General features: G+C 55.3%; 1 protein-coding gene across 1 annotated transcript in view; it reads right to left on the reverse strand.

The window, feature by feature from the left end:
• LOC147122437 (collagen alpha-1(XI) chain-like) overlaps positions 1–18553 on the reverse strand; it is a 745903-nt gene that overhangs the window by 565491 nt on the left and 161859 nt on the right. The window contains exons 9-11 of the mRNA XM_085983595.1: positions 5912–5980; positions 3591–3632; positions 334–396 (exon numbers count right to left, since the gene is read on the reverse strand). Of these exons, the coding sequence (XP_085839721.1) occupies positions 334–396; positions 3591–3632; positions 5912–5980 (174 nt within the window). The remainder of the gene's footprint in view (positions 1–333; positions 397–3590; positions 3633–5911; positions 5981–18553) is intronic.

The raw sequence follows: 18553 nt of genomic DNA on the forward strand, positions 1-18553 counted from the left end.
TCCTTAAAATAAAGGTGCTTTCCATTATCCGTCAGCTGCCTGCTTTGAAAAGAGAGTTTGTTTTCACAAGAGAGTCAGCACATTCTGAGCTGACTACCTCTCCCTGCATTTCCCCTTTTTCCCTTTTCTACACCGCAATATAAATTATCCCTAAATTCAACAAACACTTCAGAAGCACGTGGAGAGCCTGATGGGTCCAAGTTTTCTCTCTCTCTCTCTGTCGAAAATCAAAACTTCAAAAGGACAAGCAGAAACTCAGTCACACTGCTCGTAAGGCAAGCTCTTCAATTTTTAACTTTGTTTGGAGAAGTAAGACTGGGAGTTTGGACTTACCCGTTGTCCTGGATCGCCATGGGGGCCTGAAGGGCCCATCAGACCAGGGGAGCCTGGAAGACCCTAAAACCAAGGCAAGAAAAACTGATGTAATGCATGACTGTGAAATACATTCAGGGAATTGCGACTGATTCACGAGAGCAGCAGCCTGAGCTTCCATTAGAGAAACGTACAGGGGAGTTACCGCAAGAAACAAACGACATGGAATGTACAGCACAGGAACAGGCTGTTCGGCCACACTGCTCCGTGCCGGTGTTTCTGCTCCACACCAGCCTCTTCCCACCCCTCTCCATCTCACCGTCAGCAAATCCTTCGATTCCTTTCTCCCTCATGTGTTTATCCAGCTTCCCCTTAAATGTATCGATGCTACTCCCTGTGGGAGCAACTTCCACATTCAAAAATGTGGAAAGAAGGTTCTCCTGAATTACCGATGGGATTTATTAGTGACTATCTTATATTTATCGCTCCTAGTTTTTGACTCCCCACAAATGGAAACATCTTCTCTACGTCTACCCGATCAAACCCCTTCATAATCTTAAAAACCTCGATCAGGTCCCCCCTCAATCTTCTCTTTTCCAGAGAAAAGAACCCCAGCCTGTTCAAACATTCCTGATAGGGTATAATCTCTTAATTCTGGTATCATCCTTATAAATCTTATTTTGCACCTTCTCCAGTGCCTCTATATCCTTTTTATAATATTGAGACCAGAACTTAGCACAGTGCTCCAAGTGTGGTCTAACCAAGGTATACGGAGAGACTGTGCACAGTGCTCCAAGTGTGGTCTAACCAAGGTATACGGAGAGACTATGCACAGTGCTCCAAGTGTGGTCTAACCAAGGTATATGGAGAGACTGTGCACAGTGCTCCAAGTGTGGTCTAACCAAGGTATATGGAGAGACTGTGCACAGTGCTCCAAGTGTGGTCGAACCAAGGTATACGGAGAGACTGTGCACAGTGCTCCAAGTGTGGTCTAACCAAGGTATACGGAGAGACTGTGCACAGTGCTCCAAGTGTGGTCTAACCAAGGTATACGGAGAGACTATGCACAGTGCTCCAAGTGTGGTCTAACCAAGGTATATGGAGAGACTGTGCACAGTGCTCCAAGTGTGGTCTAACCAAGGTATACGGAGAGACTATGCACAGTGCTCCAAGTGCGGTCTAACCAAGGTATATGGAGAGACTGTGCACAGTGCTCCAAGTGTGGTCTAACCAAGGTATATGGAGAGACTGTGCACAGTGCTCCAAGTGTGGTCTAACCAAGGTATACGGAGAGACTGTGCACAGTGCTCCAAGTGTGGTCTAACCAAGGTATACGGAGAGACTGTGCACAGTGCTCCAAGTGTGGTCTAACCAAGGTATACGGAGAGACTGTGCACAGTGCTCCAAGTGTGGTCTAACCAAGGTATACGGAGAGACTGTGCACAGTGCTCCAAGTGTGGTCTAACCAAGGTATACGGAGAGACTGTGCACAGTGCTCCAAGTGTGGTCTAACCAAGGTATACGGAGAGACTGTGCACAGTGCTCCAAGTGTGGTCTAACCAAGGTATACGGAGAGACTATGCACAGTGCTCCAAGTGTGGTCTAACCAAGGTATATGGAGAGACTGTGCACAGTGCTCCAAGTGTGGTCTAACCAAGGTATACGGAGAGACTATGCACAGTGCTCCAAGTGCGGTCTAACCAAGGTATATGGAGAGACTGTGCACAGTGCTCCAAGTGTGGTCTAACCAAGGTATATGGAGAGACTGTGCACAGTGCTCCAAGTGTGGTCTAACCAAGGTATACGGAGAGACTATGCACAGTGCTCCAAGTGCGGTCTAACCAAGGTATACGGAGAGACTGTGCACAGTGCTCCAAGTGTGGTCTAACCAAGGTATATGGAGAGACTGTGCACAGTGCTCCAAGTGTGGTCTAACCAAGGTATATGGAGAGACTGTGCACAGTGCTCCCAGTGTGGTCTCACCAAGGTATACGGAGAGACTGTGCACAGTGCTCCAAGTGTGGTCTAACCAAGGTATATGGAGAGACTGTGCACAGTGCTCCAAGTGTGGTCTAACCAAGGTATATGGAGAGACTGTGCACAGTGCTCCAAGTGTGGTCTAACCAAGGTATATGGAGACCAGGACTGTGGTACACCATGGGGTAGCGTTAGGCCGCGGGACACCGTTAGGCCGCGGGACACCGCGGGAGCACAAAGATACGCAACGATGATCGGATTGTTTCTGTCGCTAGCCCGGGGCACTATGTCCCATTGTCGCACCCCTCCCCCTTCTCTTCCCCCTCCCCTCCCCCCACCTCAGATCAAACCTGATCTTGATCTTAGTACGAAGTGATTCGGAAGCTGTCCACTCAAAATCCTGGAACTCCCTCCCTAACAGCGCTGTGGGAGCCCCTTCACCACACGGACTGCAGCGGTTCAAGGCGGCGGCTCACCGCCAGCTTCTCAAGTGTTAGCATTTCCCACAGCATTTCAGACACGTGTGAAGAGACGATGCTGGCCGGGTACAGGCTGGCACGATTCCACTAACAGGTGGCACAGCGACACGCCCCCCCCACAGTCCGTGCCCCCCCCCCGCAGCCCGAGCCCACCCCCCGCAGCCCGAGCCCACCCCCGCCGCAGCCCGAGCCCACCCCCCGCAGCCCGAGCCTCCCCCCCGCAGCCCGAGCACCCCCCCGCAGCCCGAGCCCCCCCCCCGCAGCCCGAGCCCCCCCCCGCAGTCCGTGCACCTCCCCCGCAGCCCGAGCCCCCCCCCGCAGCCCGAGCCCACCCCCCGCAGCCCGAGCCCACCCCCCGCAGCCCGAGCCTCCCCCCCGCAGCCCGAGCCCCCCCCCGCAGCCCGAGCCCACCCCCCGCAGCCCGAGCCTCCCCCCCGCAGCCCGAGCCTCCCCCCCCGCAGCCCGAGCCTCCCCCCCGCAGCCCGAGCCCCCCCCCGCAGCCCGAGCCCCCCCCGCAGCCCGAGCCCCCCCCGCAGCCCGAGCCCCCCCCGCAGCCCGAGCCCCCCCCACAGCCCGAGCGCCCCCCCCACAGCCCAAGCCTCCCCCCACAGTCCCACAGCCCGAGCCCCCCCCCAGTCCGAGCACCCCCCCCACAACAGTCCGAGCCCCCCCCCCACAGTCCGAGCCCCCCCCCCCACAGTCCGAGCCTCCCCCCCCCACAGTCCCTGAATATTATGGACCAGCCTCCCCCAAATTGTGCATTCACCACCATTGGGATTGTGGAGTAACGATGACGTGCAGAGTGAGAGTAAAGATCCTTACTGCCGGCCCCTCTAATCCAGGAGGTCCTTCAATCAGCATCCCCTGAAACAGAGACAGACTCAATCAGTGACACCGATCACAGCGCAACTTCACTGAGAGCACAACTCCCTCCGCAGCCCAGCCGCCCCCATCTCCTCCCTCTCTCTCTCTCCCTCTCTCTCTCCCTCTCTCTCTCTCCCTTTCTCTCTCTCCCTCTCTCTATTCAATTCAATTCAAATTGCTTTATTGGCATGACAAGATACATCTTATGTTGCCAAAGCACAGAAATACATGTATGATTGACCACATAAACACCGATCTAGACATACAGTGTATAGACAAGTATACCCATGTATGCATAGATATACACACATATAATATGCATATAATCTTTTCTTAGATTTAATGTGTCACTGGTTGTCCCTCTGCTTGTGGCAAGCTGTAACATAGTTTGCCGCTATAGTTGCACATTTTCTCTGTTCCCCCAATAGATATGGGAGTTTCTGGTGGTCATTCAGATTTTTGAATTCAGGGCATATTTTTGTGAATTTTGGGTAGAAATTCTCCCTGATGCCCTGATATTTTCCACAAGCTGTGAGGAAGTGCATCTCTGTCTCCACCACTCCCTGACTGCAGTGAGAGCATATCCTGTCCTCTCTTGGCAGCCTGGTCTGTCTGTGTCTGCCTTTTTCGATGGCCAGGCTATGTTCACTAAGTCTGTACATTGTCAAGGCTTTTCTCAGTTTGCTATCCTTTACCATGGTCAGGTATTCAGCCATGGTGTATTGTCTGTTTAGGGCGAAATAGCAATCGAGTTTGTTTTGGGTTTTTGTCGTTTCTGTCCAATAAGTCAAATATTTTTCCTTTTGTTTGGTGATAATTGTGTTGGGTCGAATTCTCTGTGCTAGGATGTCACTGTCCTGCGGCTGGTTATTGTTAGTAGTGTTAGTAGTTACTTCACTGAGTCCCAGGACTAGTTGACTGAGGGGACTCTTCTCTATGATCATCTCTTGGCATTTCAAGGCTTCGTAATGATAGCAGTGGGGGTTGCTCATTTTTAGGTGTTTCCAAAATTTGATGGCTCATTTTTGGATATTAATTAGTAGTGGATATTGGCCTAGTTCTGCCCTGCATGCATTGTTTGTGGTTATCCTCTGAGTCCGGAGAATACTTTTACAGAATTCTGCATGCAGGATCTCAATTGGGTGTTTGTCCCATTTTGCGAATTCTTGTTGTGTTAGCGGACCCCACACCTCACTGCCATAGAGTGCAATTGGTTCAATTACTGATTTAAAAATTTTGAGCCAAATGACAATTGGAATTTCTATTTGGATTGACTTCTTAATGGCATAGAAAGCCCTTCTTGCTTTCTCTTTCAGTTCATTCACAGCCAAATGAAAGTTTCCCGTAGAACTGATTTTTAGGCCTCTCTCTGTCTCTCTCTCTCTGCAGCGCTCCCTCGGCCCAATCCCAGCCTCGGGCCCCTCCCTCGGCCCAATCCCAGCCTCAGGGCCCCTCCCTCGGCCCAATCCCAGCCTCGGGCCCCTCCCTCGGCCCAATCCCAGCCTCGGGCCCCTCCCTCGGCCCAATCCCAGCCTCAGGGCCTCCCTCGGCCCAATCCCAGCCTCAGGCCCCTCCCTCGGCCCAATCCCAGCCTCAGGCCCCTCCCTCGGCCCAATCCCAGCCTCAGGGCCCCTCCCTCGGCCAATCCCAGCCTCAGGGCCCTCCCTCGGCCCAATCCCAGCCTCGGGCCCCTCCCTCGGCCCAATCCCAGCCTCAGCCCCTCCCTCGGCCCAATCCCAGCCTCAGGCCCCTCCCTCGGCCCAATCCCAGCCTCGGGCCCCTCCCTCGGCCCAATCCCAGCCTCAGGCCCCTCCCTCGGCCCAATCCCAGCCTCGGGCCCCTCCCTCGGCCCAATCCCAGCCTCAGGGCCTCCCTCGGCCCAATCCCAGCCTCGGGCCCCTCCCTCGGCCCAATCCCAGCCTCAGGGCCCTCCCTCGGCCCAATCCCAGCCTCGGGCCCCTCCCTCGGCCCAATCCCAGCCTCAGGCCCCTCCCTCGGCCCAATCCCAGCCTCGGGCCCCTCCCTCGGCCCAATCCCAGCCTCAGGGCCCTCCCTCGGCCCAATCCCAGCCTCAGGCCCCTCCCCCGGCCCAATTCCAGCCTCAGGCCCCACCCTCAGCCCAATCCCAGCCTCAGGCCCCTCCCTCGGCCCTCGTTCTGTCTAATGGGGGGAGACGGGGCTGCGATGGAGTCCTGGAACCTTGTCCCGATTTCTTGCCTGTCTGAACCCCGGGCTTCTATGTGAAACATAAGGACTCATGTCACGGTGTTTGTACTTACAGGTTCCACCACCGCTGGCTCGCCTTTCTCTCCTTTCTCCCCCGAGAGGCCCAGAGAATTCGTGTTCACCTGCAATCAGGTAAAAGATCTGCTTAAATACTGCAGCGCACGCCCCACACACCCATCTCTCTCCTTCCATCATCCAGTCACCAGCAACAAACAGAAACCTGCATCAATCCAGCATCAAAACTGTAACTGGGAATATTTTATCAAAAGGGTTCTCGTGAGGAAGAGAACATACCATTCATAGAATCACAGAATCAGACAGCACAGGAGGAGGCCATTCGGCCCATCGTGCCTGTGCCGGCTCTTTGAACGAGCTCTCCAATCAGTCCCACTCCCTGCTCTTTGCCCACAGCCCTGTGAATTTCTCCCCTTCAAGTATTTCTCCAATTCCCTTTTGAAAGTTACTATTGAATCTGCTTCCACCGCCCTTTCAGGCAGCGCGTTCCAGATCACAACAACTCGCTGTAAAAACATTCTCCTCATCTCCCCTCTGGTTCTTTTGCCAATTCCCTTCACTCTGTGTCCTCTGGTTACCGACCCTCCTGCCACTGGAAACAGTTTCTCCTCATTTACTCCATCAAAACCCTTCATGATTTTGAACACCTCTATTAAATCTCCCCTTACTGGCTTAGGTGTTTCGAAAAATTCCTGACCGCCTCCGCTGCAATCAAATCGGACGAGGACAAACTGGATGTCCTGACCTCCAAAGTGAACCACCGAGTGTACTCGGTCATCCAAGACGCGACCTTGTACGCGGATGCTATCAAGCTCCTCAAGGACCAGTACACGCGCCCAGTGAATGAGGTGTACGCCAGGCACCTTCTGGGGAGTCGTAAACAACAACCTGGGGAATCGACCGAGGAATACCTTCAGGCACTGTCTGTGCTTGGCCGGGCATGTGGTTGTAAGGATGTAAAGGCCGCCGTGTACACAGAGGAACTTATCCGGGACGCTTTTGTAGCGGGCCACAGATCAAATTACACCCGACAGCGACTGTTGGAGCAGAGTAACCTCGACCTCAACAAGGCCTCTGAACTCGCACTATCATTGGATGCAGCCTACCAGGGCATGGATGCCTACTCCTCTGCACCGTGGACGCCGCGGGGAATGACAGCCTGGGACACGGTAGGACCGCCTCATAGCGCCGTGCCACCCCAGCCACACCCCAACAACGGCCCAACTACCGCAGCAGTGTCCCAAGGCCAGACAGCAGTGCCCCAAGGCCAGAAATGCTACTTCTGTGGCCAGGCAAAACACCCCAGAGCGCGCTGCCCGGCGAAAAAAGCGATCTGCTCGGGCTGCGGGAAGAAGGGACACTACGCTAGCGTCTGCAGGGCCAAAGCCACCCCGAACCCCAGCAGCGCCGCATGTGGGCCATGCGGGCCGCCATCTTGGACCTCCCCGGCCATGTGCGAATCACCGGTACAGCAGCCATTTTGGACGCCTCCAGCCACATGGGGATCATGGACGCCGCCATCTTGGATGACAGCCGGGACGCAGCAGGCCCCCGACACCGCCTCATCTGATACCCGCAGTGACACACCGACCCCTACGCTGCCATCCGTTACACTGGACCAAGCGAGACCGCACCAACTGGCCAGTTCCACAATGGACATTAAGGTAAATGGTCACGATACAATCTGCCTTTTTGACTCTGGGAGCACGGAGAGCTTCATCCACCCCGACACGGTGCGGCGTTGCTCTCTCCCAGTCCTGCCTGCGCAACAGCGGATTTCTATGGCCTCCGAGTCCCAGTCGGCGGACATCGGCGGCTACTGCGTGGTGACACTCGTAGTAGACGGGACCGTGTACGATCATTTTAAACTTCTGGTCCTGCCTGACCTCTGCGCTGCCGTCCTGCTGGGGTTAGATTTTCAGTGCCACCTTAAAAGTGTTACGATGGCGTACGGTGGACCCCTACCCCCACTCACAGTCCGCAGCCAGCAGCTTCCAAATTGCCCGCCGCGCACCAGGTGCAACCTCTCCACACTCAGAGTCACCCCCCCACCACTGTTTGCTAACCTCACCCCCGACTGTAAGCCCATCGCCACAAAGAGCAGGCGATACAGTGCCGGGGACAGGGTTTTCATTAAAACCGAAGTGGAGCGGCTCCTGAAAGAAGGGATTATTGAGGGCAGCACCAGCCCCTGGCGAGCCCAGGTTGTGGTCGTTAAGACCGGCGAGAAGCAGCGCCTGGTCATCGACTACAGCCAGACAATAAATCGCTACACCCTGCTGGACGCCTATCCACTCCCCCGTATAGCTGATATGGTCAACCAGATCGCGCAGTACCGCGTCTTCTCGACCATTGACCTGAAATCAGCGTACCACCAGCTCCCCATCCGCCCTGAGGACCGCCAGTACACTGCCTTTGAGGCAAACGGCAGCCTCTATCACTTCCTTAGGGTTCCCTTTGGCGTCACCAACGGGGTCTCCGTCTTCCAAAGGGAGATGGACCGGATGGTAGATCAAAATGCGTTGCAGGCCACTTTCCCATATCTGGACAATGTGACCATCTGCGGCCGTGACTTGCAGGACCATGACGCAAACCTCGAAAAATTCCTCCGCACCGCCCAACTCCTAAACCTGACATATAACAAGGAGAAGTGCATATTCCGCACAAACCGCCTCGCCATCCTTGGCTGTGTTGTGGAACACGGAGTCATCGGCCCCGACCCCGACCGGATGCGTCCCCTTATGGAACTTCCACTGCCCCACTGCCTCAAGGCCCTGAAGAGGTGCCTAGGGTTTTTCTCCTATTACGCCCAGTGGGTCCCCTACTATGCGGACAAGGCCCGTCCGCTGATCAAGTCCACCTCTTTTCCCTTGACGGCAGAGGCCCGCTTAGCCTTCCACCGTATCAAGGAAGACATTGCCAAAGCCACCATGCACGCAGTGGACGAATCCATCCCCTTCCAGGTGGAAAACGACGCGTCCGACTTTGCCCTGGCCGCTACCCTCAATCAGGCGGGGAGACCCGTGGCCTTCTTTTCACGAACCCTCCAAGGCCCGGAGACCAGACACTCCGCTGTTGAGAAGGAGGCCCAGGCGATTGTGGAGGCTGTGCGTCATTGGAGGCACTACCTGGCCGGAAAACAATTTACCCTGCTCACTGACCAGCGTTCAGTTGCTTTTATGTTTAACAACAAGCAGAGGGGCAAAATCAAAAATGACAAGATCTTGAGGTGGAGAATCGAACTTTCCACCTACAACTACGAGATCTTGTACCGGCCCAGGAAGCTAAATGAACCCCCGGATGCGCTATCGCGTGGCACCTGCGCCAGCGCGCAGATCGATAGACTGCGGGCCCTCCACAATGACCTCTGCCACCCGGGGGTCACCAGGTTCTTCCACCTCATCAAGGCCCGCAACCTGCCTTACTCTATTGAGGAGGTCAGGACCATGACCAGGAACTGCCAAGTCTGCGCTGAGTGCAAACCGCACTTTTATAGACCAGACAGGGCCCACCTGATAAAAGCCACTCGCCCCTTCGAGCGCCTGAGCGTTGATTTTAAAGGGCCTCTCCCCTCCTCCGACCGCAATGTGTACTTCCTCAATATTATTGATGGGTACTCCCGTTTCCCGTTCGCCTTCCCCTGCCCGGACATGACCAGTGCCACGGTCATTAAATGTCTGAACAACCTCTTCACCCTGTTCGGCTTCCCCAGCTATATCCATAGCGACCGGGGCTCATCGTTTATGAGCGACGAACTCCATCAGTACCTGCTAACTAGGGGTATTGCCACAAGCAGGACCACCAGTTACAACCCCCGGGGGAACGGACAGGTGGAAAGAGAAAATGCGACAGTTTGGAAGGCCGTCCTGCTAGCCTTAAAGTCTAGGGGCCTTCCAACCTCCCGCTGGCAGGATGTGCACCCCGATGCGCTCCACTCTATTCGGTCACTGCTCTGCACTGCCACTAACGGCACCCCTCATGAGAAAATGTTTGTCTTCCCAAGGAAGTCCACATCGGGGACATCGCTACCGCCATGGCTGACGTCCCCAGGGCCGGTCCTACTGAGAAGACACGTGAGGACCCATAAAACGGACCCCCTGGTCGAGAGGGTCGACCTCCTCCACGCCAACCCCCAGTATGCTTACATCGCATACCCGGACGGGCGGGAGGACACAGTCTCCATAAGAGACCTTGCACCCTCGGGGGCCGCAGTAACCCACTACCCACTACCACCTCCCCCCACGATCCGATATCCAGCCCCAGCAGACGGCAGGCCTGGGCCCCGCGACCCGCTCGACATCTACGAGGACGACACGCCTGTGCCACAGCCTACGCTGGACTCGACGCCGGAAGCTTCACTACCCCTGCCGTCGCCACGCCGATCACAGCAGCAGACAAGACCTCCGGAGAGACTCCAATACACTAACTTTTAATGCACTTCACCCCGCCGGACTCAATTTTAAACAAGGGGTGAATGTGGTAAACCACTGTTTGTATTCCTGTTTGTCCTGTTTGTATTCCACTGTGTACATGCCTGGACATGCCTCGGCTGACTCCTCCCACAGGTCCTAGTATAAAGGTGACTGCTCCCCAGCCCTTTGTATCCTGGACCGGTCGACCACGCGAGGCAGACCTCCATTCTGTTGTTAATAAAAGCCTTTAGTTACTCTTCTAACTCTCAGTCTTTTATGAGTAATTGATAGCGCATCACTGAGGGAGTGCTGCACTGTCGGAGGGGCAGTACTGAGAGATCGCTGCAAAATCGCAGCGGAAGTACTGAGGGTGCGCTGCACTGTTGGAGGTTCATTACTGAGACACTGCTGCACTTTCGGAGGGGCAGTACTGCAGGAGTGCTGCAGTGTCGGAGGGGCAGTACAGAGGGAGCACTGCACTGTCAGAGAGGCACTACTGCGGGAGCGCTGCACTGTGGGAGGGGCAGTACTGAGGGAGTGCTGCACTGTCGGAGTGGCAGTACTGTGGGAGTGCTGCACTCTCGGAGGGGCAGTACTGAACGACTGCTGTATTGTGGGAGGGGCAGTACTGAGGGAGTGCTGCACTGTCGGAGTGGCAGTACTGAGGGAGTGCTGCACTGTCGGAGTGGCAGTACTGAGGAAGTGCTGCACTGTCAGAGGAGCAGTACTGAGCGTGTGCTGCACTGTCGGAGGGGCAGTACGGAGTGCACGCTGCACTGTCGGAGGGGCAATACTGAGGGAGCGCTGCACTGTCGGAGGGGCAATACTGAGGGAGCGCTGCACTGTCGGAGGGGCAGTACTGAGAGACTGCTGCACTGTCGGAGGGGCAGTACTGAGCGAATGCTGCGCTGTTGGAGGGGCAGTACTGTGGGAGCGCCGCACTGTCGGAGGAACATTACTGAAGGAGCGCTGCACTGTCGCAGGGGCAGTACTGAGGGAGTGCTGCACAGTCGCAGGGGCAGTAAAGAGGGAGCGCTGCACTGTCGGAGGGGCAGTACTGAAGGACTGCTGCACTGTCGGAGGGGCAGTACTGAGGGAATGCTGCACTGTCGGAGGGGCAGTACTGAGGGACCACTGCACTGTCGGAGGAGCTGTACTGAGGGAGCGCTGCAGTGTCGTAGGGGCAGTACTGAGGGGGCGCTGCACTGTTGGAGGGGCAGTACTGAGGGAGCGCTGCACTGTCGGAGGGGCAGTACTGAGGGAGTGCTGCACTGTCGGAGGGGCAGTACTGAGTGAGTGCAGCACTGTCGGAGGGGCAGTACTGAAGGACTGCTGCACTGTCGGAGGGGCAGTACTGAGGGAATGCTGCACTGTCGGAGGGGCAGTACTGAGGGACCACTGCACCGTCGGAGGAGCCGTGCTGAGGGAGCGCTGCACTGTCGTAGGGGCAGTACTGAGGGGGCGCTGCACTGTTGGAGGGGCAGTACTGAGGGAGTGCTGCACTGTCGGAGGGGCATTACTGAGGGTGCGCTGCACTGTCGGAGGGGCAGTACAGAGGCAGCACTGCACTGTCAGAGAGGCACTACTGCGGGAGCGCTGCACTGTGGGAGGGGCAGTCCTGAGGGAGTGCTGCACTGTCGGAGTGGCAGTACTGTGGGAGTGCTGCACTGTCGGAGGGGCAGTACTGAATGACTGCTGCATTGTGGGAGGGGCAGTACTGAGGGAGTGCTGCACTGTCGGAGTGGCAGTACTGAGGGAGTGCTGCAATGTCGGAGGGGCAGTACTGAGGGAGTGCTGCAATGTCGATGGGCAGTACTGAGGGAGTGCTGCACTGTCGGAGTGGCAGTACTGAGGGAGTGCTGCACTGTCAGAGGAGCAGTACTGAGCGTGTGCTGCACTGTCGGCGGGGCAGTACTGAGTGCACGCTGCACTGTCGGAGGGGCAATACTGAGGGAGCGCTGCAATGTCGGAGGGGCAGTACTGAGGGAGCGCTGCACTGTCGGAGGGGCAGTACTGAGGGACTGCTGCACTGTCGGAGGGGCAGTACAGAGCGAATGCTGCACTGTCGGAGGGGCAGTACTGTGGGAGCGCCGCACTGTCGGAGGAACATTACTGAAGGAGTGCTGCACTGTCGCAGTGGCAGTACTGAGGGAGTGCTGCACAGTCGCAGGGGCAGTAAAGAGGGAGCGCTGCACTGTCGGAGGGGCAGTACTGAGGGAGTGCAGCACTGTCGGAGGGGCAGTACTGAAGGACTGCTGCACTGTCGGAGGGGCAGTACTGAGGGACCACTGCACTGTCGGAGGAGCTGTACTGAGGGAGCGCTGCACTGTCGTAGGGGCAGTACTGAGGGAGCGCTGCACTGTCGGAGGGGCAGTAATGAGGGAGTGCTGCACTGTCGGAGAGGCAGTACTGAGTGAGTGCAGCACTGTCGGAGGGGCAGTACTGAAGGACTGCTGCACTGTCGGAGGGGCAGTACTGAGGGAATGCTGCACTGTCGGAGGGTCAGTACTGAGGGACCACTGCACTGTCGGAGGAACCGTACTGAGGGAGCGCTGCACTGTCGTAGGGGCAGTACTGAGGGAGCACTGCACTGTCGGAGGGGCAGTACTGAGGGAGCACTGCACTGTCGGAGGGGCAGTACTGAGGGAGTGCTGCACTGTCGGAGGGGCAGTACTGAGTGAGTGCAGCACTGTCGGAGGGGCAGTACTGAAGGACTGCTGCACTGTCGGAGGGGCAGTACTGAGGGACCACTGCACTGTCGGAGGAACCGTACTGAGGGAGCGCTGCACTGTCGTAGGGGCAGTACTGAGGGAGCACTGCACTGTCGGAGGGGCAGTACTGAGGGAGTTCTGCAATGTCGGAGGTGCAGATGATCTGCTCATTATCACATTGCTGTTTGTGGGGACTTGCTGTGCACAAAATTCTGCCACATTTCCTACATCATAACAGTGACTACACTTTGGCTGTGAAGCACTTTGGGATGCCCTGCAGTCATGAAAGGCGCCATAGAAATGCGATTTATTTATTTCTCCGAAGATAATCCAGGCCCTGTGGGATCCTGACCCCAATAACAGATCTACTTCAACTCCACATTGGAGTAACAGAGTTACCATTGATATCAGTGGGCTGGGACGTGACAGAGTTACCATTGATATCAGTGGGCTGGGGCGTGACAGAGTTACCCATTGATATCAGTGGGCTGGGGCGTGACGGAGTTACCATTGATATCAGTGGGCTGGGGCGTGACAGAGTTACCATTGATATCAGTGGGCTGGGACGTGACAGAGTTACCATTGATATCAGTGGGCTGGGGTGTGACAGAGTTACCCATTGATATCAGTGGGCTGGGGCGTGACAGAGTTACCATTGATATCAGTGGGCTGGGACGTGACAGAGTTACCCATTGATATCAGTGGGCTGGGGCGTGACAGAGTTACCATTGATATCAGTGGGCTGGGACGTGACAGAGTTACCCATTGATATCAGTGGGCTGGAGCGTGACAGAGTTACCCATTGATATCAGTGGGCTGGGACGTGACAGAGTTACCCATTGATATCAGTGGGCTGGAGCGTGACAGAGTTACCATTGATATCAGTGGGCTGGGGCGTGACAGAGTTACCCATTGATATCAGTGGGCTGGGACGTGACAGAGTTACCCATTGATATCAGTGGGCTGGAGCGTGACAGAGTTACCATTGATATCAGTGGGCTGGGGCGTGACAGAGTTACCCATTGATATCAGTGGGCTGGGGCGTGACAGAGTTACCATTGATATCAGTGGGCTGGAGCGTGACAGAGTTACCATTGATATCAGTGGGCTGGGGCGTGACAGAGTTACCATTGATATCAGTGGGCTGGAGCGTGACAGAGTTACCATTGATATCAGTGGGTTGGGGCGTGACAGAGTTACCCATTGATATCAGTGGGCTGGGGCGTGACAGAGTTACCATTGATATCAGTGGGTTGGGGCGTGACAGAGTTACCCATTGATATCAGTGGGCTGGGGCGTGACAGAGTTACCATTGATATCAGTGGGCTGGGGCGTGACAGAGTTACCCATTGATATCAGTGGGCTGGGGCGTGACAGAGTTACCATTGATGCCACGGTGGCATAGTGGTTAGCACTGTTGCCTCACAGCGCCAGGGACCCGGGTTCAAATCCGGCCTCGGGTGACTGTCTGTGTGGAGTTTGCACATTCTCCCTGTGTTTACGTGGGTTTCCTCCGGGTGCTCCGGTTTCCTCCCACAGTCCAAAGATGTGCGGGTTAGGTTGATTGGCCATGATAAAAATTGACCCTTAGTGTTAGGGGGGATTAAATGCGTGGGGTTACGGGGATAGGGCTTGGGTGGGATGGCTGTCGGTGTAGGGACCGGGTGCTAGGGTTTGGATGATCAGCCATGATCTCGTTGAATGGCGGAGCAGGCTCGAAGGGCCGAATGGCCTACTCCTGCTCCTATCTTCTATGTTTCTATGTTTCTATGATATCAGTGGGCTGGGGTGTGACAGAGTTACCATTGATATCAGTGGGCTGGGGCGTGACAGAGTTACCATTGATATCAGTGGGCTGGGGCGTGACAGAGTTACCCATTGATCTCAGTGGGCTGGGGCGTGACAGAGTTACCATTGATATCAGTGGGCTGGGGCGTGACAGAGTTACCATTGATCTCAGTGGGCTGGGGCGTGACAGAGTTACCATTGATATCAGTGGGCTGGGGTGTGACAGAGTTACCATTGATATCAGTGGGCTGGGGCGTGACAGAGTTACCCATTGATATCAGTGGGTTGGGGCGTGACAGAGTTACCATTGATATCAGTGGGCTGGGGCGTGACAGAGTTACCCATTGATATCAGTGGGCTGGGGCGTGACAGAGTTACCATTGATATCAGTGGGCTGGGGCGTGACAGAGTTACCATTGATATCAGTGGGCTGGGGCGTGACAGAGTTACCATTGATATCAGTGGGCTGGGGTGTGACAGAGTTACCATTGATATCAGTGGGCTGGGGCGTGACAGAGTTACCCATTGATATCAGTGGGCTGGGGCGTGACGGAGTTACCATTGATATCAGTGGGCTGGGGCGTGACAGAGTTACCATTGATATCAGTGGGCTGGGGTGTGACAGAGTTACCATTGATATCAGTGGGCTGGGGCGTGACAGAGTTACCCATTGATATCAGTGGGCTGGGGCGTGACGGAGTTACCATTGATATCAGTGGGCTGGGGTGTGACAGAGTTACCATTGATATCAGTGGGCTGGGGTGTGACAGAGTTACCATTGATATCAGTGGGCTGGGACGTGACAGAGTTACCATTGATATCAGTGGGCTGGAGCGTGACAGAGTTACCATTGATCTCAGTGGGCTGGGGCGTGACAGAGTTACCATTGATATCAGTGGGCTGGGGCGTGACAGAGTTACCATTGATATCAGTGGGCTGGGGCGTGACAGAGTTACCCATTGATATCAGTGGGCTGGGGCGTGACAGAGTTACCATTGATATCAGTGGGCTGGGGCGTGACAGAGTTACCATTGATATCAGTGGGCTGGGGTGTGACAGAGTTACCATTGATCTCAGTGAGCTGGGATGTGACAGAGTTACCATTGATATCAGTGGGCTGGGGCGTGACAGAGTTACCCATTGATATCAGTGGGCTGGGGCGTGACAGAGTTACCCATTGATATCAGTGGGCTGGAGCGTGACAGAGTTACCATTGATATCAGTGGGCTGGGGCGTGACAGAGTTACCATTGATATCAGTGGGCTGGGGCGTGACAGAGTTACCATTGATATCAGTGGGCTGGGGCGTGACAGAGTTACCCATTGATATCAGTGGGCTGGGGCGTGACAGAGTTACCATTGATATCAGTGGGCTGGGGTGTGACAGAGTTACCATTGATCTCAGTGGGCTGGGGCGTGACAGAGTTACCATTGATATCAGTGGGCTGGGGTGTAACAGAGTTACCATTGATCTCAGTGAGCTGGGATGTGACAGAGTTACCATTGATATCAGTGGGCTGGGGCGTGACAGAGTTACCATTGATCTCAGTGGGCTGGGGTGTGACAGAGTTACCATTGATCTCAGTGAGCTGGGATGTGACAGAGTTACCATTGATATCAGTGGGCTGGGGCGTGACAGAGTTACCCATTGATATCAGTGGGTTGGGGCGTGACAGAGTTACCCATTGATATCAGTGGGCTGGGGCGTGACAGAGTTACCATTGATATCAGTGGGCTGGGGCGTGACAGAGTTACCATTGATCTCAGTGGGCTGGGGCGTGACAGAGTTACCATTGATCTCAGTGGGCTGGGGCGTGACGGAGTTACCATTGATATCAGTGGGCTGGGGCGTGACAGAGTTACCATTGATCTCAGTGGGCTGGAGCGTGACAGAGTTACCATTGATATCAGTGGGCTGGGGCGTGACAGAGTTACCATTGATCTCAGTGGGCTGGAGCGTGACAGAGTTACCATTGATATCAGTGGGCTGGGGCGTGACAGAGTTACCATTGATCTCAGTGGGCTGGGGCGTGACAGAGTTACCATTGATATCAGTGGGCTGGGGCGTGACAGAGTTACCATTGATATCAGTGGGCTGGGGTGTGACAGAGTTACCATTGATCTCAGTGGGCTGGGGCGTGACAGAGTTACCATTGATCTCAGTGGGCTGGGGCGTGACAGAGTTACCATTGATATCAGTGGGCTGGGGCGTGACAGAGTTACCATTGATCTCAGTGGGCTGGGGCGTGACAGAGTTACCATTGATATCAGTGGGCTGGGGCGTGACAGAGTTACCATTGATATCAGTGGGCTGGGGCGTGACAGAGTTACCATTGATATCAGTGGGCTGGGGCGTGACAGAGTTACCATTGATATCAGTGGGCTGGGGCGTGACAGAGTTACCATTGATCTCAGTGGGCTGGGGCGTGACAGAGTTACCCATTGATATCAGTGGGCTGGGGCGTGACAGAGTTACCATTGATATCAGTGGGCTGGGGCGTGACAGAGTTACCATTGATATCAGTGGGCTGGAGCGTGACAGAGTTACCATTGATATCAGTGGGCTGGGGCGTGACAGAGTTACCATTGATATCAGTGGGCTGGGGCGTGACAGAGTTACCATTGATATCAGTGGGCTGGGGCGTGACAGAGTTACCCATTGATATCAGTGGGCTGGGGCGTGACAGAGTTACCCATTGATATCAGTGGGCTGGGGTGTGACAGAGTTACCATTGATATCAGTGGGCTGGGGCGTGACAGAGTTACCCATTGATATCAGTGGGCTGGGGCGTGACAGAGTTACCCATTGATATCAGTGGGCTGGGGCGTGACAGAGTTACCATTGATATCAGTGGGCTGGGGCGTGACAGAGTTACCCATTGATATCAGTGGGCTGGGGCGTGACAGAGTTACCATTGATATCAGTGGGCTGGGACGTGACAGAGTTACCATTGATATCAGTGGGCTGGGGCGTGACAGAGTTACCCATTGATATCAGTGGGCTGGGGCGTGACAGAGTTACCATTGATATCAGTGGGCTGGGGCGTGACAGAGTTACCCATTGATATCAGTGGGCTGGGGCGTGACAGAGTTACCATTGATATCAGTGGGCTGGGGCGTGACAGAGTTACCCATTGATATCAGTGGGCTGGGGCGTGACAGAGTTACCATTGATATCAGTGGGCTGGGGCGTGACAGAGTTACCCATTGATATCAGTGGGCTGGGGCGTGACAGAGTTACCATTGATATCAGTGGGCTGGGGCGTGACAGAGTTACCCATTGATATCAGTGGGCTGGGGCGTGACAGAGTTACCATTGATATCAGTGGGCTGGGGCGTGACAGAGTTACCCATTGATATCAGTGGGCTGGGGCGTGACAGAGTTACCATTGATCTCAGTGGGCTGGGACGTGACAGAGTTACCATTGATATCAGTGGGCTGGGGTGTGACAGAGTTACCATTGATATCAGTGGGCTGGGGCGTGACAGAGTTACCATTGATATCAGTGGGCTGGGGCGTGACAGAGTTACCCATTGATATCAGTGGGCTGGGGCGTGACAGAGTTACCAGTTGATATCAGTGGGCTGGGACGTGACAGAGTTACCCATTGATATCAGTGGGCTGGGGTGTGACAGAGTTACCCATTGATATCAGTGGGCTGGGGTGTGACAGAGTTACCCATTGATATCAGTGGGCTGGGGTGTGACAGAGTTACCCATTGATCTCAGTGGGCTGGAGCGTGACAGAGTTACCATTGATATCAGTGGGC

This window comes from Somniosus microcephalus, chromosome 3, assembly GCF_052327205.1.
Source record: "Somniosus microcephalus isolate GS21.2 chromosome 3, FLI_Smic_1.0, whole genome shotgun sequence".
NCBI lineage: Eukaryota > Metazoa > Chordata > Chondrichthyes > Squaliformes > Somniosidae > Somniosus > Somniosus microcephalus.